We start from the raw sequence: 25,619 nt of genomic DNA on the forward strand, positions 1-25,619 counted from the left end.
CTCTATATATAAATCCAACATTATGTTTGTTAACTCACCTTGTATGTATGTACTTTACCTGAATAAACATTTGATTTAATTTGATTTGATTTAATTACAATATTGTCCAGAACTAAATTAAACTCTCAGTGTATATACACCGAGACTTGTGCACACTTCTCGGTGTACGTATCCCTGCTGTATCTCTGTAACATTTATACTCATTTCAAGATTTTAGGTTTCATGAGAACTGTATGTTTGTTTATGGTTTTCAGTTTAGCTCATTTATTATGCACCCCATACCCATCGTATGGGCGGTAGTGGAAAGTGTTACAGAGACATAATGGGCTCAGAGACTGAACCCCACAATTAATTTAGCTAGGCAAGTTACAATCTTGATGAGCTAGTTACAAAATTCAATGCACATCGTTACATCAACAATGGGCTCGAGACCGACCACAAGTACAGTTTCTAATTTAAGCAACTGACATATGCGGAGATTGATTGATTGATGAAGATTAAGCCACCCAAAAGGTGCCATGGGCATGAATAGCCCGTAAGTGGTGGCCCTTTGGAGCCATTACCAGTATCATTAGCTGATACTGGAGATCTGTGGAGGTGCGACTGCACCCTACGGAGAGGTCGTGACCTCTGATATATGTGGAGAGCTAGTGTCACAATTTATATGTTTAGTCTGCACACCGCCCCCCCCCCCCCCCCCCCCGCCCCGTCCAGTGGGCAGCGGTGGATAGGCTACACTCAACTACTATCTACAGTTAGCAAACTGGGGATATTTGGCTAAGATTTCTGGTAGCAGATCATACTGAATAAAATATTTACACATCTCTGGAACATTTGTTATAGAATTGTCTCTGAATTCACGTATCTTTTCGCACTTCATCATATAATGACGGAGGATATGCGAATACTTTTGTTGACAGTTTACATTTGGTCAGGTCTTCATCAGCAGATAATGAAAATTCCCAGAGATACTTGTAACCGAGTCTAAGCCGAGCAGTAGAAACATCTAGAAGTCTGCTGATTTTACTGGATGATCCATAGATGTGTGGCTCCTCTTTCATGATAGTATGATAGTTGAAATTACTGGTGTCGATTTCCCTTTGCCTCAGAACTATAAGATATTGTTGAAGTTCTTGGTGTACTATTGCTTTCAGACTGCTTATTGACAATCCAAGGTTATACCCAATCTCTTCTTTAAAGGCAGATTCTTTGGCTAACTCATCAGCTCTATCATGCATTCGGAGGCCAACATGAAATGGACTCTGTTACCATAATTACTAATTCTCTTGTATGTGTGTCTAGCTTCAGACACGAGCATGTTATTTATTTATTTATTTATTTATTTATTTATTTATTTATTTATTTATTTATTTATTTATTTATTTATTTATTTATTTATTTATTTATTTATTTATATACATGAAGTTATATTGGGTTTATGAGAGTACATAGCATGATGTGTTTACATTCTTGTAAACTTGTTATAGTTATGTCTTAAAGAGTTGAGAGCAATTAAGGATGATAAAAAGTAACTTACAACTAATGTATCAAGTTTGGAGACTTGTACATATTTCAGTGCAAGAAGCAAGGCAAATAGTACGGTCTGAAGGGTAGAGGCCCAGTTGTTTATACGGACTCCCAACTCAAAATATAAGCCATCTCCCATTGTCAGGACAACTGCAGTTCCAGCTGCACCCGTAGGGTGTTGTTAGAAATGTAATTTCCTTGACATTTTGAGGCTTTTTTATTTAATTATTTATATATACAAGAGTTTTTACATTCTTGTACAGCCACTAGCACGCACAGCAAGTCCTTAATCCTATGTTCCCCGGAATACGACCCCGCTAAATCGTTTAACAACCAGGTACCCTTTTTACGTTGGGTTAAACAGAGGCTACAGTTAAGGATTTGCCCCCAATAAATCCTCACCGGATACGAACCCAGGACAAAGCTCTCGCAGAAAGCCAGGCAAGCGTCCTACCACTGTGCCACGGGGGACTGGTTTCTTTATTTTGCTATGTATCTTTTGCATCCTTTATTGAATAGCTTGTGTCTTTGTTGTCTGTATAAGGGGTCATTACAAATAAATCAATATTTAGACATATTGGGTTTTCAATAATTAGAAAGCATATATGTCTTAAGTTCTATATTTATAAATGAGAAAAAATTAACTAAATTAACATTTATTTCTCTATCCTTAGATTGTTATACAGAGGTGAACTATTATGTAAAAGTAGTTATTTGTAGTGACAATTTGTTTGTAATATACGTTTATGTATGACTACGAATAGAATTTATGCTAACATAGGTAATTATTCTGGGAATGAATACGTGATAAGTTCTGTACGTTATCAAAACATCCGTTGCTTTAGATTTTTTAAATTAACAGTTTCAAACTAAAAATGTTTAGATAAAGTCAGTTTTCTTGTGATAGAAAATGTAGTATCAAAATATAGTCTAGTAAGTTCTCGTGTGAAATTTCAAATTTCCCGCTGTTACCGCGGAGGGGAGAGATACGACAGGGATTCCTTAAATCTTCTAAAATGAAATAATGCATGTGCATTTGTCTTAGAAAATAAGTAAGAGCCCACTGCTGTCAGACGGTACTTATGGCATGTGTTTTAATGGCTGAACATTTTTATAAGATTGACGTTAGGACTAATATGAGAAGGGAGATAAAAATGTCGTCACTGGAACACAACTGAGCCAGGACTGGCCTCGTAGTGGCCGCGTTACCTTCATATATTTCACTAAAATGGCTGCAGGATTACCTCGGAGAATAATTAAGGTACGGTAGAGTAGGGTATTTCGCCCCTGGGCAGCCACGAGGCGAGGCTGTAGGCTGGTGGTGGTGTAATAGAGGTGGTAATTGTGTTTAAAATACCGGATATACTGGTGGCGGCCAACCTGCTGAGTGTCTGGATTCCTTTTTCCACGATGGTGTCGTACATGTGTGAGGTGCTCCTGGCCTGTGGGGGCTGGTGGTGGGCAGCTCTGGGGGCGCTGGAGATGGGATGGGCCAGGGTAGGGCCATGTGGGTGTGGCTGTAGGCCTGGGGGTGACCCTGTGGGGGTGACGCATGCTGTATGGGGTGACACAGCCCACCCGGCCTGTTATGTCACCCCATCTCTGGTGACGAGAGTACTGTGTCACCTCTGAGGTCTGTGTGTCTGTCATGCCTGAGTGTTGCTTGTATTACCCCCTAAGTCTGTCGGTTGTCCTAGAGTATCGCGTTTACCTGAATTTGTCCCGAGGGCCACTAACACTAGTGACCTCGATGAGGACAGGAAAAGCCTGTTTGCGAATCACTACAAAAATGTCTTGATTGTCCATGTTGGTAGTATTCCGAACCCGACGGCAGGAACTGCTGCTCTCGCTCCTGGCTTGATGTTGTACTCTATGCTAGTGTGGGTATCTGACTTATATTCTCTTCACGTACATGGTGCAATAACTGCTAGGTCAGTAGTGTAGTGGTGGTGTCAGTAGTGATGAGCTTTATGTATTATGTCAGTATAGGTGACTATTGAGGTAGACGTATGACATGGCATTTTTCTACTATTCTACGCACCAAACAAACATCTTCGTTATATTTTTGTTCATGTGCTGTAATATGGTATGGGCTGTGGATGGCAGATTTGTCACCTTCGTTTTCATCTTTCTCGACAGCAATATTTTTTATATCTTTAAGTATCGCTGGTAGATGAAGCATTTACTTCTAGGATTATTCCCTCCTTAGCTGTACTGTCAACCATCTTGTACTGTGTAGTGTTGATTACATGTACAGGCTGATGGTGTATTGTCACTTGGATGGTTGCTTATAAAGCAGCTTCTCTTGCACTAACTTGCTGATGCCTTTTCAGTTATTCAAAATAACCCATAAAATTATGAAGGTTTTAAAATACAATTTTTTTCCTTTATGAGGCTAGACTGTAATTGGTTGATATGATAACCTCAGTGATAATCTTGGGGACAAATGTTTCATGCACCTAATTTAAGCTTTTTGTCTTGTCTGAAATACTATACATCTTGGTGGCTTGGTGAGCATTTACTGTTTACACAACAATTTTTTTTTATAAAACCTATTGTATTTGTATATAAATAATCCTGTCCTTATTGAGACCATGATAAAAATGGTAACCCTCTGGTAAATTCAAGGAGGTAAATGTAAATAATTATAAAAAAATGTTAGCCACCCATGTTTTGCCTAATGTAATCAAACTTAACCTTTATAAGTAGGGTCCCTTAACAACGAAAAAAAAAAATTGTGTTGTGAATGGTAGCTCACTAGTTAGCTCCAAGGATTTCCAAGGTTTCGATTGCTTGTTTGGCCTGTTTGGTAGGAGACAGTTCTTAAGGGGGCCCAAGTTGAGAGGGATAGGGCTGGCCTATCCCTGGCTTTGTCAGAAAGTATCGTGCGAATGGATGGCTGCCTTAATCCACCTACAAATCTGGCACTTTTGCTTAAACTTGTGGCCACCTGTTAATGGAAGAGAAATTCCTGGAGTGATACCTATAGTCTTTCCTGTGAGTATATGCCACTTGCTTATGGAATATCCAGCACTGGAGAGAGAGTGCAGAGTTGATATTTCCACAGTTCACAGAGGATTTCATAGCCTTCAACTCATGTTAGGTATCCATACTGAATTTCCATGTAGCAGTATTTTTGGCTTTGTTAGGGGATTCATGCCTCCTGTATCTCTGACACTAGGTTACCTTGAGGTGTTTTCAGAGCTTAGCGTTCCCACAGCCCGGTCGTCAACCAGGCCTCCTCGTTGCTGGACTGGTCAACCAGGATGTTTGACGCGGCTGCTCGCAGCCTGACACATGAATCACAGCCTGGTTGTTCTGGTATCCTTTGGAGGTGCTTATTGAGTTCTCTCTTGAACATTGTGAGGGATCGGCCAGTTATGCCCCTTGTGTAGTGGAAGTGTGTTGAACAGTCTCGGGCCTCTGATGTTGATACAATTCTCTGTGTATTTATTGCACCTCTGCTCTTCAATGGGGGTATTCTGCACATCCTGCCATGCCTTCTGGTTTCATGTGTTATTTCTGTGTGTAGGTTTGGGAGCAGCCTCTCTATTTTCCACGTGTAAATTATTTTGTATATCTCCCGCCTGGGTTTAAGAGAATACAGATTTAAGCTCTTTAGTCGGTCCCAATAGTTTAGATGTTTTACCGAGTGGATTCTAGCAGTAAAGAATCTCTGCACGTTCTCTAGGTCAGCAATTTCTCCAGCTTTGAAAGAGGCTGTCATTGTGCAGCAGTATTCCACTCTAGAGAGCACTAGCGAGATCCCAGTTTTCAATATCTTATGCTTGCTAAATGTTGACTTGATGTAATGTTTATTCAGCCCCAATGGCCTCACCATTATGGGGGCAGTGGCCTTAATACACTTACCACATTCCACTCCCTGTCTTAAATCACTTTTAAACATAGATTTGGTCTTTTTGTCATGCTCGACTGTATTTGCTAGCAGGCCTTTTTTTTTTTAGCTCGAACAGTATGCAAAGAAATATTGAATAACCTGCTCTGGTTAATATCTGCTCTGAATAATATCTGCTCTGTTTGGTAGGACTGCATTAGCCACAGCAGGTCAAATTTAACTTTGTATAAATTCAATCAACTTAGTGGAACATTTTATTCAGTTTAAGCATTCAGAAATTTATAAAATTTTAAGGTTACTAACATTTACTAAGAGAGGAAAAAGAATATTAATGTTTAAAATGTAAGGTCACATTATTAACGAGCCTGAGTTGACCTGCTTTCTTTATACTAGTACTGTATGTGTGAAGCTCTAGAAATATTTTTTACAAGAATACACAAATTTTCTGATAACAAATCTTTCTGAATGTGAGGTTTCTCATATACTGTATTGTACTTCTGGATCTTTGAGGTTGCACTCGATAGCAAGCATGGACTTGATCTATAAAATATGGCTGCAATCTAGTCTGTTTATGCAATGCCTAATGAAATATTAATCAAATTATGTAAGTACAGTAACCAGATTTATAACACCTCATTGGTCGATTGTATTATATATGCCAGCTAATAAACATTGGGGTTAAGTTGCCCATCTCCAGACAATTGCTGGGGCTTGGACATCGGCACAAAAAACTTGTAGCACCTACATAAGCACATACAACGAAACCACAAAATGCCAAGGACTCGTCTAATGTATTCCAAAAAGGTATTGAAACATGAATGGTAATCTAATATAACCCTGTTAGCAGAAATATTATAACATTAATTTTTCCATGATTTGGTAATTGGTTCTTTTGAAAATAGTTTTTTCAAATTTAACCTCTGTGATGTGCCATGTTTATTGGGACATTTCCCCGTGCACTGAAAATCAAGTGTTTGCAAAATTTGTTTGAGCTTTATAAAATGATAAATTCCCTTCCCTGAGCACGTACATGTTAAAAAAACACTGCACTTACATTGGCTGTGGGGACGTGGAGAAGGGGGCGTGTGACGTCATCATTGCCTGTGCACCCATGCGTGAAGCTCCCAGAGGCGGTCGAGCGGGCCATTCAAGCACCACAAGTTGACACACATATTTTCATTTATTTGTTCTATGTATTTCCAATGCGTTTTTTTTTATCGTATACTGTATGATGCATATTTGTGTCCTTTACTAGATGTGTACATTAGAACGTTCATAATGTTTCATGGAACTGTGATATATGTCAGTAATGTGTCCACAATGAATGTTTGTCACAATATTACTTGTTCAAAATTCACTAAAATAACATGTTCAGTTTCACACACTATTTACACAGTAACACACTGTATTACACACTCAGTACTTCGGAAGTGAGTGATAATCAATGAAGCAGTCCATGATACACATCGCTCACGATGCACCAGGTACCAACGGATTTTTACTTCCTGCTTCTTCGTTCTGTGTGCTCGCAAATAACGCACTCACGTACACCCTTGGCTTTAGTACAGTACCTGTAGGTGGTATGTAGCCAAGCTTGTGAAGTGTAAGGTAGTCTTGAAAAGATCGCTATGTAAGCTATTCTGGAAGAGATTCAGCTATTCTTGAAAAGGTCTATGGAAAACGCCACCATGGAAGCCGCTAACACTGTTCATCTATGCTACTTGTATCAGATGCATCGTCACTGAACCCAGAAAATGATTTGTCTATGTATCATCTATATAAATTGGAGATAACACGAGTGAGCATAGCAGGTGCTCGGATACAACTGGATACGCTCGCTGTATCGTTGTCATCGGTGCTGTATCACTTGCATTCGACCCCTTGTGTTACGTCCTTATTGTGCCTAGTTTCATCAATATCTTGACCTCTTATGTTCGTCAAACAATAAGGTTTGAATTTCACTGATGGAGAGCGATCTTTCAACACCGCGTCCGACGGGATTGGGAGCCAGAAGCGCATGCTCCACCCTTGGCTGCTCATTCAGAACAGATCCTGCCAGCAGCCCTAGGGAAATTGGGATTTTTTTCAAGATGGCTGCCTCTCACTGGGGGTCCCAGGAGTCCATTTCGTACCCAACCTATCGCGCTCGCATTTCGAATGGGTGTACAAAAAGTGTTTTCTCGGTTTGTGCAGTAATGGGCAAAGGAGATTTCTTGGTTGGCGCAGCACAGTGATTAAGGGGGTTATATTTGTTTCATTTGTTCATGTTTTCTGGTGAATGTGCAGTCCTTAAACTTTCATATGATAAAGGTAGGCACCTTGAAAGATGTATTATGGGTAATAAATACTGCCTGGATATTGGTACTGAAATTGGCCCCATTTCCAATCTCTGGACACTAAAATCAAGTACTCTTCAGTATCTCCAAATTACTTGAAAATGTTGCTCGCATACACACACCAAACACACCATGTTCTCTTGCATATTGATATGCAAGAGAACATGGTGTGAACATGGTCTTTAATGGTCATTGGTTTCCAGAAGTGAGTTGCTGAACATGTTGCCAGATTATACAAATAATAAAGTGGTACTAATGCTGTGTATTTACTAATAACCACTATTACACTGTAACCAGTGTAGTAGTGGTTTTGTTCTGAATTTCATGAAACACCCAATTTTAACAATTTAATACCTGGTTAATTGGTGTTTTTTCAGGAAACTCAACGGCTGATGGCCGAACCTGTTCCAGGAATCTCAGCAGTTCCAGATGAAACAAATGCTCGATACTTCCATGTAGTAGTAGCAGGTATGTAATTTTAATGTATTATGCTGTCTGATGTTTGGTTATTGGAAGTTAAGATAATTTTTTTTATACAGTTTGTATAAAAAGCACTGAATTGATAAGACCTAGTTGCTGAGAACTTGCAATATTGAGCTTGACTTTATTGTTGTTTTAGGATATATATTAGTTTATTATGTCAAATACTCTGGCAACTAGTTGAGGCAATCTGTGATGGTTGATCAAGGTCAGCTCCACACAAGTTGCAAAAATAACAATTGTATCAGGGTAGCATGTAGAGAATGTTAATGTTTTAGTACACAAATATATTTAGATTTTAAATACATAACCCAACCCTCGCACGCCAAAAGAAAGAAATGTAATGAAGGAACGTCACGTTCCTTTTTCTTCATGCGTGTGTAATGGGCTATTTATTTTCAGCCACATTATTATGGCTTATTTTCTGCTTTAGATTTAATGTTGGGCTATTGTTGATCTTTAGTAGGAAAGGATATAAACTTAATTTTAATATGGTACAGTATATCATTTTCCATGATGTATATCATGAAAATGATATACAGTTATGGTATTTTTCAACACTTCCACTATCACTTTAGCCCTTGCACTGTAAAAATAGGTAATTACACTTAAGTAATTACTGTGGTTAACACTATTGCACACCGGGTATGCGCGCCGCTAACTTAGAGGTCATGCCCCTGGCGTGCGGGCAAGCGTGCAAGCAAGCGCGCAGCGACACTGAAATGTGTATACTTGTTTCAGTTTTCTCACCTCAATTCTCGTGCTATGTTGTTTGTTTTGGTATCATTGTGTTCGCAATAGAATTCCCTACAGGAGTATATGCATATAATGTCCAAAAGCCTGGCGTGACTCCCAACCAGGGATGCCAGATTGGGCTACTTGTAGCCCAATTCGGTTACCAATTAGGATAATTGTATTCAATTAAAAAAGCCATCTATGTATGTCGCTACTTACTACTTTTTCGGCTACAGTTAAAATAACCTGGGCTGTGTATTCTAAAAAGCGAATCAATCGGGAAAAAAATATTTGGCTGCTTTTATTGTAAAGTTTGTGACATCTAGTTTTTCAGCTCGCGACTTTCGGCAACTCAAATCTGGCACCCCTGCTCCCAACAGCAAAGCCTAAAGTTGGCAAAAGTTACCTGTGAGTGCACAAAATCAGTAAAATGTGTTTACTCGTTTCAGTTTTCTCACCTTAATTCTCGTGCTATGTCATTCGTTTTGGTATCATTGTGTTCGCAATTAAATTCCCTGTAGGTATATATGCATATAATGTACAAAAGCCTGGTGTGATTCCCCGTAGGAAAGCCTAAAGTTATTCGTAAACGAGCACCAATTGGCACACCGCAACCTAATGTGTATACTCGTTCAGTTTGATAACATCAATTTTCGCGTTACGTCTTTCATGATGACAAGACCACACACTAGAATGTGAAGGGACGACGACGTTTCGGTCCGTCCTGGACCATTCTCAAGTCGATTGTGATGAAGTAGAGACAGGCAATAAATAGGCACGAGAGAGATGAGGAGCAAAGTAAGGTGTAGTAGAGGGGCTAGAATCTACATAGTCTACACAGACGCCGTATTGTTGAATCGGCTCTAATACACAATGTACCTAACATGAACTTAGAGTCCTGGCTTTGTTGCTGTGGACTCTTCCCTTTCACAGTATATACTCAAATGCTCTAATCTTTCTAACAAACGTGACCTTACATAAGCTTACCCTTTCCATTTATCTTTCCTTCTCTTTTCTTTCTTTCTCTTTTCTCTCTCTTTCTGTTCATTGTCTTCTCCTACGTTCCCTCGCTTTCCTCTTCTTACTATTTTCTCCTTCTCATTCGGTGGTTATAATAGGAACTGCCTCGTATGGGCCAATTGGCCCTCTGCAGTTCCTACTTCTAGCCCCTCTACTACACCTTACTTTGCTCCTCATCTCTCTCGTGCCTATTTATTGCCTGTCTCTACTTCCTCATCACAATCGACTTGAGAATGGCCCAGGACGGACTGAAACGTCGTCGTCCCTTCACATCCTAGTGTGTGGTCTTGTCATCATACTTTAGCCACGTTATTGTGACTCATCGCCTGCATACGTCTTTCATTTTGGTATCAAATTGTTCGCAATATAAAGGCGCGTATTTTAAAACTAGTCCCATAATAATAGCAATAACTGGAATTTTAACATTTTAATTTTGTACGCTCATCACAATTATGTACAGTGGTACCTCGGAATACGAGCCGGATTTGCTCGGAAAATGTGCCTCGGAAGGCGAGGGTTACCTTGGAACACGAGTTTGTTGATACGTGTACAGCCCGACCTAGCGCGTGGTGGTATGGTGATCGTCGCCCCTCCGCCCCTCAGTTTACCAGTGCCTCGCGCCCAGTGACTATCCCATGTCAATTCTTCACCCGGATTTTTGGTCATTTGACAATAAAAGTTGTTATTATATATATCACTATGTATCCCAAGAAAGCCAGTGGTAAGGATCAAGGCAAGAAAGCCCATGTGAGGATGACAATAGAGGGGAAATGAGATCATTCGGAAGCATGAAAACGGTACATGTGTTATTGAACTTTGTAGGCAGTACAACAAAGCCACATCAACAATATGCACTATACTTAAGAAGAAAAATGACATTGAGTGCTAAAGTGGCAAAAGGCGTAAGAACAATGACGAAACGAAGACCATAAATACTTGAAGTGGAAAAGTTGTTATTAATTTGGATACATGACAAGGAGTTAAAGGGTGATAGTGTTTCGGAGGTCATCGTTTGTGAGAAAGCCAGGGTATTGTACGAAGAAAGGTCTTCGTAAAGAAAACCCCTGGAACGAGTGATGCAGATACGAAAGAGTTTAAGGCAAGCAGGGGCTGATTTGAAAATTTTTGAAAAAGAAGTGGTATCCATAGTGTTGCGAGGCATGGGGAGGCAGCCAGCTCGGATAAACCAGCCGCTGAACGATTTATTGAAGAATTTAAAGAGTTTGCAGAGGCTGAGGGATACCTACCGCAACAAGTGTTTAATTGTGACGAAACAGGACTGTTTTGGAAAAGATTGCCTAAGAGGACATACATTACCAAGGAGGAAAAATCCTTGCCCGGACACAAGCCTATGAAAGATAGGTTTACGCTTGTGCTGTGTTCAAATGCGAGTGGCAATTTGAAAATTAAACCCTTGCTAGTGTATCATTCTGAAAATCCAAGGTTTTTTGATGTGGAAGGCTAATAAAAAGGCATGGGTGACTAGGATTATTTTTTTGGAGTGGGTGAATGAAGTGCTGTTCCCTGCCATAGAAAAATATCTGCAGGAGAAACATTTGCCACTCAAGGCCGTGCTTCTCCTCGACAATGCTCCTGCTCATCCTCCAGGATTGGAAGATGAATTGATGCACAGATACAGTAAATTTCTCACAAAGTTTCTTCCTCCTAACACCACTCCTCTAATTCAGCCTATGGACCAGAAAATCATAGTGAATTTTAAGAAACTGTATGAAAGGGCACTTTTCCGGAAATGTTTTGAAGTGACTGAAGCCGCAAACCTCGCTCTCAAAGAGTTCTGGAAAGACCATTTTAACATTTGTAGTGCTTTAAAACTCATTGACAAAGCCTGGTAAGAAGTGACTCAAAGAACCCTGATCTCTGGCTGGAGAAAATTGTGGCATGAATGTGTGGCTGAACTAGACTTTGAGGGGTTTCAGCCTATAAATGATGCGCCTATTGTTGAGGAAATTGTTACTCTGGGCCGGCAAATGGGCTTGGAATTGGATGGTGATGATGTGGAGGAGTTGTTGGAAGAACACAACGAAGATCTGACCACCGAAGAACTCCAAGCCCTTCAAAAGAACAGCAAGACGACCCAGCTGATGATGTTTCTCCAGTGGAGGAGGATGAGGCAGTAGCGAATGTCCCTTCTGCACAAATTAATTTAAGAAGGTGTGTCAGATGTGGGAAGAGATGCAAACTTTTATTGAAAAAACTCGCCCAGAGAAAGCTGTAGTAGGCCGTTGCCTTAATCTTTTCAATGACAATGTGATGCCTTACTACAGAGACAGCTTGCGAAGAAGGGAAAAACAAGCTTCCATGGACAGATTTGTTGAGAAAATAGAGCAGTGAGCCACAACCAGGACCTAGTGGTACTCGGGCAAAACGTGCCAGGGAGTGCACACCAGAAAGGTCCTCACTGCCTGATGTGATAATGGAAGGGGACTCCCCTTCCAAACAGTAACACCTCTCCTACTATATAATATATACATGGAAGATACTGGAAGGTCGAGGTCCCAAATTTGTACAGTAGAATAACAACATACTGGAGCAAAAGATAAGAGAAGGAAATGCAGAATAGAACCAGTGAGTAGAAGTGCCATAGGCACAGAGAACACAATCTTAACATCAGGAGTCTACGGCTGTTCAACACCCTCCCAGGAAGCATTAGAAATATTGCCGGATCGAAGGTGGAGGTATTTAAGAGACACTTGGACAGGTTCGTGACAGGATTAACCAGGCTGTAGTGGGTATGTGGGCCTTCAGGTTGCTCCAAGCAACAGTTTGTTGGATCAAGATATCACAAGTTAAGCCTGGCCTCAGGCCGAGCTCGGGGAGTAGAAAAACACCCGGAACCTTCTCCAGGAACTAGTATGTCTTGTGTTACCTGGTGCATGTCAGTTGTGCGGTGATACCTTTACCCTAGTTATTCAAAAGATGCATGTATGGGGTTGAGGTATGTGTGTGTGTTAAAGAGGGATGTAAACCCTGTCCTGGATGTCTCAGCAAGTACATTGAATTTGATGCACTGTATGTACATAATGGCTCTTTTAGCAGACATTTCTGTAGACTAGACTTAACATATGCATCCTGGAGAATGCACGTGTTTCCAGGATGTGAAAATTGTAGGTCAATATGTGTTGCAATGAAGTCATGAAAAAATAGCCCCCAAAAACACAAAATATAGGAATAATTATAATAATTATAATGATTTAGGGGATATATTTAGGGTATACTTTATATAAGTGAAAAAGCCCTAATATGGTCCCTAATCATCAAAACAACCTAGAGACAAAGAAAATAGTTTGAAATCAGAGAAAATTTGCAAAAACAAATTAAAAGTGCCAAGTTGTGCAAGTTGACTGATTTCTTTGTTGACCAATTTCATTCTATCTTCACTTAGTTATGGAAACATAGGCATTCTCCAAGATGTAAAGGTTACAACAAAATCAGATAATAAACAGAGAAAAAACTAAAATCTTAAAAAAAAAATACCCTAAAAAAATTTGGGGGGGGGGGACATTGATGAAAGTAACATATATTAACATTGGACAACAATGTGTTTATATGATATATAACAAAATAATCATATTAACATAGTTATTCATTATTATTTGTTATTATGTATTACTCAGCAATGATATAAAGGCACCAACTGCATATTGTATCCACTTTGTGGATACTTCTTACTACTATTGTTCTTCTTTGAACATAGGACAGGTGCTTGCATCTCTTTATTACTGCATAATCCTTCAGTTCCAGTTATTAGGAGCTGTTCTCCTTATCAACAAAACGTTCTTATTTTTCAAACATTTGTCTAAAATCAATTTCTGAAAATATTTTGATGAAAGTTTCACAACACTGAAGTCAATATGTTGGCGATTTCTTTAACATTTTTAAGTTATTTTTACATAATTTGAATATTTTTCGCTACTATGCCCCCTATATTCGTGGTAATATAGGGGGTTAAAGTCTAAAGTCTAAGGGTTAAAACATACAATTAAATTAACAAACTAAAAGTACCTTTATTCATTGTTGATAACTTCAACTTCAATTACTGTATCTCTGAAACTAGAGTTTCAACTTTGAGTGGCTTCTAAAATTCCAGTTTTTGACCGATTCTCACTATTTTGACATTTTGTGCGCTGAGCTGTCTGTTCTACAATCCTTTCAGAATGGAATTTCTCAAAAACTTTATACATTTGGAATTAAAATTTTTTTGGTCTGAATTTGCTGCATATTTCAAATGCCCTATTGACGATTTTTTTTTACAGTAAATTTTACTGAAAACCTATATTATAATTCAATGAAAATGAAGATCATATGCTATTCTGAGAGAATAATAACATTAAAGGAACAATTGGTGATAGTTCATATTTTTTATTCTGAATTGAAAATCTGAATTTTCAATATTCAATTTTAAAATTAATTTTGATTCTCTTATTTTTCAAGTAGTGCTGTGATCACTTAGACAAAGTTGGAGCATTTACGAAGTTGATTATGCCAAAAAAAATTAAAAAGTGTTTGTGCAAGTTTTAAAAACTTAAATTATTTTTTGTCAAATCATATACCTGTATGTATGTATTGCGCAGTCTAAGGGTTAATGCATACAAAGGAGGATGATTAATCTCAGGAACTAGAAACTTCCCTTAAGAAGAGATTAAAAAAACTTTAAATTTACTAACTTCATCTTTCTCTTGAAAGACAGAGTTAGGGGTGACATGATTGAAATATCAGTTGTTGTTATAGATTCAGCTACTCTGAACAAGTTCCAAGTAGCACGGGCTATGGTGAGCCCGTAACTTACCTAGCACTGGAGCGGGGCAAGTAACACGGGCTATTGTAAGCCCATAATGGACTTACCTGGCACAGGAGTGGTGCTGTGTGAAATGTCGGTATATAAATAATTGATAAAATAAAGGGCATATAAAATAACATTACAAATAAATCAAAACTGAACAGAACATGAAAGAATGGCTATACTGTAAATTGGCCAATTTACTCTTTGGCCAAAATTGGCCAATTTACTCTTTGGCCAAATTGGCCCAAAAAATAGTTTACATTCAGGGTTGTTTATCTATGAAACAAATTCCAAGGCACATAATAAGACATAGGGGTCACTAGTTTGTTTGAAGCATAGGTTAGACATATGAATGAGTTTGGGTACTACCTTGAATGCGCCAGTGTGCCTTCTGCATTGTCTTTTATGCATATGTTCTTATGTTAGCTTTGGCTAACAATCTTTGGAAAATCTTTCAATATTCAATTATAAATGTGTGTGTTACACCAAACAGTATTGTATATTGTTGTATATTTTAGCATTGTATGTTGGTTTGGTATAGGCTACCTGTGAAGTACGGTAACATGAAATGCAAATGAAACTAATGAATTTGATATAATCCAGGCAAATTGCAATTATATCAAAATATTTGTGAGGACTACAGTAGTTGCTATTATATTTGTATGCATAATTTTTTTCATGAAAAGGTTTTGAAGTGTTGCTCAAGGTAATGGAAAAATGTAATAGAAATGATTTGCAGTTCCTTTTATAGTTTGTAATAATGGTTTATCTTAATTCAGGTCCAGAAGGGTCACCGTTTGAGGGTGGAGTGTTTAAATTAGAGTTGTTCCTTCCTGAAGAGTATCCAATGAGTGCCCCTAAAGTCAGGTAATGTAATTCATTTTGAATATAGTGAATTAAAGAATTTAACGTCTAAACATTCATTCCCTATTTTGCTCATGTATATTATGGCATGTGTACCCAGCCCGTAGGTTGGGGAAGTGGATATTATACTGATGTAAATTACTTTAAATGCATTAACGAAATTCTTTATTGCAGGTTTATGACAAAAATTTATCATCCCAACATTGATAAATTAGGAAGAATTTGTCTAGATATCCTTAAAGGTAAGGTGATATGCATATGTATAGTGTATAAAGAAAATTTGAAATATGGGTAATAGTACAGTATTATAATAAGGACAAATGATTAAGGTTGCTTTTAAGCAATAATGTATCTTTAGAATCACTAGTTTTTTTTAGATATGGTGAATACTGGTAATAATTGCCAAATTATTTGAAAATTGTATTTAAAGCTTACTTTTGTTATGTAAAACACTTTTGAATTGTGCTCATACATGCTTAGAAAATATTGAGTGGAAATATTAGTTTTTTTGTTTTTTTGCTTAACTAGACAAGTGGAGTCCAGCATTGCAGATTCGAACAGTGTTGCTGTCAATTCAAGCTCTTCTCTCGGCACCAAACCCAGATGATCCACTAGCTAATGATGTTGCTGAACTCTGGAAGGTACAGTCTAGTTGATGCCAAGAATGCTTTGGTGTGTACAATATTGCATGCAGGTTTGAGAGGAAACTGTTAAACATGAATGTGGGCAAAAGTAAAGTTGTGGTAGTGGTGGCAAAAAGGAAATTTTTTTGTATGTGAAATGAATGTAAATGGTGAATTGCTCAATCGGTTACAATTCCTGGGATGCGTGATCAGTATACAAGATATTTCTATATGAAAATGGAAAATGGGGTAAAAATGATAAAATTTTGGTTTATTGAAGTGTAAAATAACATTTAATTTTTCTTGCAGGTGAATGAATCGGAGGCAATTCGTATTGCACGGGAATGGACGCGCACGTATGCCATGGGCAACTAGTGCTTGCCTTTATATATTAATTTTTTATTGAAAGGATATCATTTCTCAGGATCAACAGCACATTATGTTGACAAGAGTGTGCAGCGTCCTTAGTCAAAACCAAGGTACCAACACCAGCAAGAGCCGCCAAAACACGGAGATTGCCATCCACTACCAATAAGGGTTAGCTGCTATTTACAGTCCTTACTGATAAGTATTAAATATGGCTGTCTTATACTCCAGTTGTTGGCCAGCAGACTTATGGAGTAGTGTGTGAGCTTGGTGGCCATGCAGTTTATCACTGTGTAGCGAGTGTTGGCTTGCTGGCAACTAAGAATTTTATCCCTTAAGATAAAACAAATTTGTTTTGGGCCACGATTCATATATATATATATATATTTTTTTTTTTTCTTTTTTTGTACATTTGTTCTAGTCTCTTGTTATTTGGATGTCTTGAAGTTGAAGATTCAAGCTAAATCATCTGACTCTTCAAATTATCACAAAGAATTCCAATAAACATGAGTTTTGCGTGAATTTCAAGTAATCATTTGTAAGTATTTTCATTTGTTCCCCATCCCCATATCTTTCATTTTTCTTTTGTTTTGGGGTCGCATCTTGAAGCAAGTATCATGTTTTTTGGCCCTGTATCTACAGTGCCTTTTTGTCTGTTTTATCTCAACTGCAAGGCTTTTTAAATGTTAGGACTTTCATTTTTACGCTTAGTGGAAAAGGAAAGTGAGCATCTGCAGCACAGGGCCAGAGAACATTGTGAGCGTCACAGCAACATTATACAGTAGCTGTATTTTTGTGGGTAACATAACATGTTTGTTCATCAAAGAACTTTATACTGATATGTTTAGTTTGGAGAATCGGAATACACTTTATATACAAACTTTTGCTGTGTGTCCCAAAAATTGTATCGAGTTGCAGTGTCAACCTTGTATGCGAGCGACTGTCGATCTCAGAAATACGGGTTCTGCGTGGTTCAGTAGGAAATTCTCATTTGTATTCTGCGATGGTAAAGTTTTGAAATTTGATATAATTTCCTTTTGATACAAAATGTCTTTAATTTATTTATAATGGACTGTAATAGATGATGGTGAGACTGATTACATGCTTTACTTTGCATTAAGCATAAAATATATACATTGTATATATGTGTTATTGCTTTGGGAATGTGTCCGTAATTGTTGATGCAATACAAGGTTACAATTAGTTGATACAGAAATAATTTGATTTAAATTATGCTCACTGTGACAATACACCTACTGAAATTAGTGAATTTTTGGTGACACATGGCTATGGTATCTTCAGAAATACTGCCCTAGTAACATGTAATCAATGTCCTATGTAAATGACTCATTCCACATAGTGTGTATTATTGATAGGCCTTATGATGGAAGAGTAATCTTTCATTACTCTGTTTTGTCACCCCATTACCATAAATATGCCTGTATTACTGCTTGCAAGAAGAAAAATGGAAAATTGGCAATAAAGATTAAATCTCGGTTAAATTTTGTATGCTGCTTTAGAGTAAAGACTAATAAATTACTTCTATTTTATTTAATCCAAAGAGATGAGTATTTATTGTTCCATTCAGCTGTATTTAAACAAATTCTATAAAATGATGAAAATTGCCAGTACTGTATATAGTATAGTACTGTACTTAATTTACTAAAGTAGGAAAAGGAAGTTTAATAAAGAGTAAAAGATGACATAACCCTTTGACATGGGAGTGATTGCTTAATGAAAAAGATTCTTCACTGATAAGTTAAATCAAATCCTGAAAATAATAAAAACCAAAAACTTTATTCATAAATGATTGTACTTGTATAACTGGGAAAGTTTACATAGTGTCTATATATTTGTCTAGGCATCTGGCTTCCAGAAAGTGAGTTTGGGCCCAATGCCTACTGGTGATGGAAAAGTTACCCCACACATCCAACTAAATAAGGAATACTGTGTTCAAGTTTAAGGACTGTTGCCACTATTTATTACATAAAGAATTATGGTAACTAAGGAGAGAGCATTTTTATTAAATATAAAAAATAAAATGTAATGCAAATTAATGGGAAAAAACAAAAATAGAAAAATGGCCAGAATTATATTAATTTTGACTAAAATAGTAACTTTATTAGCTTGATGTAAATGTAAAAGCATACTGTAAACTTATGGCCTGCTACTGTCTGACTTGTACAGTATTTCTTTATAGAAAATGGACTCAAATTTATCATTTTTTTCGTTTACCATAGTAGTATTTGCTAGCATAGTCTTGGTGTGTTGTAAGGAGGCTTCTGCATGCCGTTTCCAGTTGGTTGAATGGTTGTCACCCCCACCCAGACGATGAGGGGTGATGTAATGGATGTGCTTCATGCATTAGGAATCTTAATGTGTATTTCGCCTTATGCGTTTTTGGTCTTGTATTTGCATCCTCGGTGATATTTAGCGCCCTCTGATTATCCCGCACATTTGATGGTGCTACATAGCCTTCCCGGTTTGGTGCCTTCTATTGATAATTACCTACTTAATGTGTGTTTGCATTTATTCTAGGTATTCTTCACTGTTATTAAAGGGGAAGCTCTGTTGGGGAAAGATAAACCCCTTTTTATATTGGCACTACGGGTTCACAATGCCCGTGCTACTTGGAACTTTTTGTTCCAGGTAGCGAATCTTAAACAACAACATTATATTGGCTTACACTCGGGGGTCTGTTAGGGTAGGTGGAGTCACATAGACCAGAGTTCCAACCATATTTTATACTTCATTTACGGATACTTCTTTCACATTGTTTTCCTATCAGACTTATGCAGTGGATGATCAGGTCCACATGACCTGTTCATCTGCACCAGAATATCTTTCCTGATAGTTCAATGGTTATAACCATGCTGGACCCCTGATCCTTTTTTCTCATTCACACCACACACTAATATCTATTGGAGTGTGTTGTAAATGAGAAAAAAGGGTAGCACCTGTATCTGCTTTCCCTATAATTTTATTTTGATTATGTGCTGTTCTAGAGCACCCCAGTGATCATCTCTACTGCAACTTCTGTTGCAGTGCTGTCTTGTTACTGATATGACTAGGTATTTAATGACTGTCTCACTACCCTTGCTAGCCAAGGAAGGCCACGAAGTTGTACTCACTTCTTACTTTTAGCTTGGATAATGTCAAATTAAATATGTATGGGGCCACTTATATGGATTAAATATTTTTATCATACAGAAATTCACCGGCTTCAGTCTGTGGATATTAATTTCATGTACCATCTTTGACAGTGACACAAGCTTTGTTCAGTCAAGAATGTTCCTTCCCTACACCAGTGCAACGCATGTTACAATTTTTATTGTGGTGCTTTGCTTTGCTAGAATACAGTTTTCTCCTCTTCCCCCCCCCAACATTTATGGTGACCCACCAGAAAGCTGCATTAATTGCAATGAAAGTCACTGTACATTGTATTCTATGCTCATTATTAAATGGAGCAATCCAGTCTGCCTTCAATGGAAGGATAACATCTGGTCAGGCATCCTTCGACCTCCTCTTTTGATTTCGTTCTCCTGAATTGGTTTGATGTCTCACGACGCTGTCGTCAACTAGGGTGTGTACTTTTCCTCCAAGGTTCGCTGCTAGGACTGACTTTCTTGAGCCTTCCTCATATCCATGTACTTTCCTCTTCTACATGTTGGGTCCCAGGACCTTATATCCGGTCTCTAATCTCCCCATTGTTATGGGTTCCTTGGATAGGCACACACAAGTCCCTCATTATTTTTAAAGAAAACCATAGCATATGATTTTGGATATACTTACTCCCTAGTACTCAATAAAAATCTCAAGTGAATCTTGTTCCTTCGACATCGTTTGTCTTGTGTTCTTTTTGCTCCTATTGGCATCCTGAATAATATCGAGTAGTTTTGAATATTGTGTATAGTCTAGAGGGTTAATGCCTTCTTGATAATTACTGTTAATTGCCCATGTGCTTCATTTTCATGATGCTATTCTTGCTAAGCTGGTGCCCATTATGAATGTACTTGGTTCCTGCTTCTGCACCATTATAACCGGATTTCACTTGTCTCACAAATTCCCTTTCCAAATTTTGCTTCTGGGAGATGTCAGTCTTGATACACCTAAAATTATTTCTCTGTTTTCTGAACTTCAGCCTGCTCTGTCCCTTTACCGCTTCACAGCATTGGGCTTTAATAGTATCCACATTGAGGTGCCTACACCATATTGTTTCCAATGCCCCAGAATTATAATTACATGTTTATTACTACTGTACTGTATGCAGGGTCACTGGGTCCTTCTCAGAAGTCTGGTGCTATGTGATTGTTTTTTTCCTATTAAATTCAAAATACAGGGCACTGTACATACTGAACACATGGTGTTCAGTATGTAAATTGGGGGACTACCTGTATAGATACAGATTTTACCCTTTTCCAGTTTACTATTGATTGTATATCCTGGGCTACCTTGTGATGGTTGGTTGGTGGGACTACCGTGCACAGCTTCATGTTCTCTTGCAAAAACTCGCATTATGTCTTACTCCCCTCCATCTTTCCTCCTTTCCAACTTTTTGCACAAGTGGGTAGAGTATCTCTTAACATGAGTAAAGGGAAGCTCCAAAACTGTTAAGCCTTTCTCGTCTAGTTTTCCTGAAACATGATTTACCAATTTGTTTACAACCAGGTGTTCAATTACTGTTGAATATGCAAAATAAATGATACCATTATGTCACCCTTTGCCATACTATGCGACAAAATTTTGTTTCTGGGTAGTGGTATTTTCCAACTACTTAAGATTAAAAACTAGAAAATTACTATTGTTCCCCTCAATCCTTGTGATGAGTTTTGAACTTTGTCACTGTTATAGATAAGGAGCTAACAGCCTTCAAGTTTCCTTTGACATTTTTCCCCAAGCTTTCTAAGGCAAAGTCAAAGCTAAGTTTGAGAGGAATAATAAATAGCCCATTTTCTAAACTTTTAAAGCATAAAAGGTTAGAAAATAATACTTTTTATCCTAGGGTAATGTTAGTGGTAACCTTGTGATGATTTCGGGACTTAATGTCCCCCATAGCCTGGTCCTCGACCAGGCCACCTGGTTGCTGGACTGGTCAACCAGGCTGTTGGAGGTGGCTGCTTGCAGCCTGACCTGGGTTAAGCTCGTGTATGGTGCAAGACTAAAGTTAATTTCCGTTACCTGCCATTCTTTGGCATTGCATGTTCATCACTGAATGCACAAGGGCTTTCAATTTATTGTATTGTAACATACTTCCTTGGGTGCCGGTAAAGGAATACTTTCAATTATATTTCCTGACATAAATGAGTTGGGTATTTCTCAGCTTTGCCCTAAACTCATCTTGACATTCTGCATCATACATGGCTTGTACTTCAGCTCAGGGGCTTTCCTCTCTTCTCCAACTTAACACTTTCGCGGGATGAGGACGCACCCCGGAGTCCTGTTTCGCCTACCCGCTCCCGCATAGTGGACATAAACTTATGTCCTCTTTTAAAATATTTGTATAAAATTCAATTTTTATCCGATTTACTTTGGGTTTGTTTCAAACTGCGCGCCATGAGGCTCTCTTTCTCAACAATAGGCTGAATGGTACAATAAGTTCATGAAAGGTTCACAAACATAACAAAAGTAAAAACATTTCGTGTGTGTTTGACTCTCACTGATATGTTCCAGCATTGTTTTATATTTGGCGCTATTCTATCTTACGCTTTGTTAATCTTTTTTACCTACGGGCTCATAGAACATTCTATTGCGAACACATTGACACAAAAATTAATGACGTACATAGAATAATAATGTCATGAGAATGAAATAAGTATAAACTTTCAAAGCGCCGTGCGTCGTCCCGTCACTGACACCGGGTAACAATTTCACCACTTCCCACACTCTCGCGGGCGGGCCGCAATCATTATTCTACGCTTATATTCATATCACCGTGTTGGGAATTTCATTGCGAGTCCATTGATACCAAAATCAACGCTGTAGGACAAGTGTGGAGGTGATAACAATCCCAAGAGTAAAAACATTTTGTTGCTGTTGGGCGCTCACAGCGAGTCATCTTCGTAGTTATTTATTTGGTGCTGGTATCCCTATACGTTTCGTGACTCTTTTTACTGATGTTCTTCTAGAGAATTTTATTGCGAACACGTTGGTACCAAAATGAAATACGTAGCTCGAGAACTAAGGTCATGAGAGTAAAAAGAGTATACACATTTTTGTTTTTACGCTTACGCGGCAAAACACCGGGAGCACTTACGGTTGTTTTTTTTACATTCGCCAAGAGCCGGAAAGTGTTAAAAGGTTGTATGTACAGTGGGGGGGGCCTCGACTTATGACCTGTCTCTGGGAACGGATTAAATTCGTAAGTCGAAAATTCATGAGTAGAAATGAATTTTTCCATTAGAAATAATGAAAATTGAATTAATCCGTTCCACACCCCCAAAAATATTAACTTTAAAATACATTTTATACCAAATAATACTACAATACAGTATGTATATCTTACCTTGAATGAGGACTCTTGTTGGCATATGGAAGACAGTGAGGAGGATGGGAGGAGGAGAGGTAGTCTTTGAAAGGGAAGTCCCCTTCCATTATAACATCAGGCAGTGATGACTTTTCTGGGGTACTGTCTCTCCTACATTTTGCCTGCATACCACTAGGACCTGCTTGTGGCTCACTGCTTGTTTTTTTCACTGAAAACCTGTCAAGCGACACTTTTTTTCCTACATTTGTAACACTTGTCTGAAGTGAGACATCATTGTCATTAAAAATGTTAACATAATGGTCTGCTACAGCGTGATTTGGGTGACACTTTTCAGCAACACTTTTGCAATTCTTTCCATACTGCACACATTTTCTTAATAAATGAGGAAGGGATCCTCTACTCTACATCATCAACCCTCATACCATTTTCATATTTACGAATGATTTCTTGTTTTTACTCTATGGTCATTCTCACGTGTTTTCTTAGATTGAACCTTACCACTGACTTCGTATGGTAAACGTTCGTCTGATGTGGTTCCTGGAACACCATCACCTCCTCTCCCCTTCTCAATTTGGTTTCCGCAAGTGCCGCAGCGCGACAGATGTCCTGGTGAACTTGGAGGTCTATATTCGTACTGCTTTTGCTGCGAAGACCTCCGTTGTTGCCGTCCTTTTTGACCTAGAAAAGGCTTACGACACCACTTGGCGTTATCATATCCTATCTCAACTTCATTCTTTTGGCCTTCGTGGTCATCTCCCTCTCTTTCTCCGCAGCTTCCTCTCTCGTCGTTCCTTTCGGGTGCGCCTTGGTACCGCTCTGTCTCCCTCTTTTCAGCAATACGAAGGTGTGCCCCAGGGTAGTGTTCTGAGCACTACTCTTTTTCTGGTTGCCCTCAATGGTCTTCTTTCCTCTCTTCCTTCTGGTGTCTTCTCCGCTCTCTATGTCGATGATCTTACCCTTTGTTGTCAGGGTGATGATTCGCCTCTCCTTCAACGCCGGCTTCAACTTGCAATTGATGCCGTGTCGTCTTGGGCCACAGGTCATGGCTTCAAGTTCTCTACTTCTAAGACTTGTGCCATGACTTTTACGCGGAAACGGGTTGTTCTTCGTCCCTCTTTGTCACTTTATGGTCATCCCCTTGAATACAAAGATTCCGCGAAGCTTTTGGGGTTATTCCTTGACACTCGTTTGTCTTGGTCTCCCCATGTCTCTTACCTCCGTGTTGAGTGCTCTAAGGCCCTTACCCTCCTTCGGGTCTTGTCCCATACTTCTTGGGGGGCAGATAGGCGCACTCTCCTTGCTTTACATTCCTCTCTCGTCCTGTCTAAGCTCGATTATGGTTGCCCTGCTTACTCGTCTGCTTCTCCTACTCTTCGCCGTCTTGATGCTTTGCACCATACTGGGTTGCGCCTCAGTTCTGGTGCCTTTCGTTCGACTCCCGTCCTTAGCTTGTATGTTGACACTGGCTTCCTGTCTCTCCAGGACCGCCGTGATCGCTACTGTCTTCGCTATCTTGCGCGGTCCTTGCAACATCCTTCCTCTCGCCTCTGTCGTGCTTTAACTTTTACCCCCCCTGCGGTTCCTGTTCCTCTTCACCACCTCCCTCTTTCTGTCCGGTTATCTCGCCTACAGGATTCTCTTTCAGTTCGTATTTCTGGTGTTTCTCCTCGTGTTGTTCCTTCTTTGCCCCCGTGGAGGGTCCCTCTTCCGCGGTTTTGTACATCCTTGACTCGTATCACTAAAGCTTTTACCCCTCCTACGGTTCTAAAACGCCTTTTCCTTGAGCACTTTTCTTCTCACTCCCGCTCCGTTTCTGTCTTCACCGATGGGTCTAAGTCAGCGGACGGTGTTGGCTACTCTGTTGTTTTTCCTGATCGCACTTATATGTGTCGCTTGCCTCCGGAGACTAGCATCTTTACGGCGGAACTTTATGCTATTCTCTATGCTCTTCGTCTCCTGCTTTCTCGTTGTCAGTCTTCCTTTGTGGTTGTTGTTGACTCTCGTAGTGCCCTCATGGCTCTCGGGTGCTTTAATCCAGTTCATCCAGTTGTAATGATTCTTCTCCCCTCCTTTCCTTCTCCCTCTCTCCTCCTTCCTTCTCCCCTCCCCTTGGCCGTCATTCGTCTCCTCCTCTTCCCCCCCCCCCTGTCGCCCATTTGTCAGGGTCAAGAGGTTGACCTGAGGGTAGGGTGGTCGTGGATACCTTGGCTTCTCCCACTCAATTCCCCACTCAGATATTTCCCTCTCCACCCCCTCTCATCCCTCTCTGTCCCTCTCAGCAGCGGCCTTCCCCATACCAGGCAGAGTCAAATGTCCCTACTCCTATCTTAGAGGAGACAGGCTTGAACATAAATTATCAGTTTTGTAAACATTGCTCGCAGGTGTCTGGGCTCCATAGACGCGCCTTGTCCCCCCTTCTCTAGCTGGGGAGAGCTGACTCAATCTTCAGAAATTCATGTAGCTTTCCACGACAGATCAGTGAAGGTGATTGGCCTGAGATAAGGGCCAAGTCCTTATTGGCCCTAGA

The 25,619-nt window shown here is 39.2% G+C and overlaps 1 protein-coding gene across 1 annotated transcript; it reads left to right on the forward strand.

Moving 5' to 3' along the window:
* Window positions 1-2,652: 2,652 nt before the first annotated feature.
* On the forward strand, window positions 2,653-18,147 carry ben (bendless). The gene is made up of 6 exons (XM_045728735.2): window positions 2,653-2,788; window positions 8,097-8,187; window positions 15,535-15,622; window positions 15,794-15,861; window positions 16,148-16,260; window positions 16,552-18,147. The coding sequence occupies exons 1-6, from the start codon at window positions 2,756-2,758 to the stop codon at window positions 16,615-16,617; spliced, it is 459 nt and encodes a 152-aa protein (XP_045584691.1). The 5' UTR covers window positions 2,653-2,755; the 3' UTR covers window positions 16,618-18,147.
* The last annotated feature ends 7,472 nt before the right edge of the window (window positions 18,148-25,619 follow it).

Source organism: Procambarus clarkii, chromosome 10, assembly GCF_040958095.1.
Source record: "Procambarus clarkii isolate CNS0578487 chromosome 10, FALCON_Pclarkii_2.0, whole genome shotgun sequence".
NCBI classification, from domain to species: Eukaryota; Metazoa; Arthropoda; class Malacostraca; order Decapoda; family Cambaridae; genus Procambarus; species Procambarus clarkii.

What these genes read in the sequence shown, in the direction of transcription:
- ben (XM_045728735.2), top strand. Translation starts at nt 2,756, where the DNA reads ATGGCTGCAGGATTACCTCGGAGAATAATTAAG. An exon ending in TACCTCGGAGAATAATTAAG is followed by an intron (nt 2,789 to 8,096) that starts GTACGGTAGAGT and finishes GTGTTTTTTCAG; the next exon opens with GAAACTCAACGGCTGATGGC. An exon ending in ATGAGTGCCCCTAAAGTCAG is followed by an intron (nt 15,623 to 15,793) that starts GTAATGTAATTC and finishes TCTTTATTGCAG; the next exon opens with GTTTATGACAAAAATTTATC.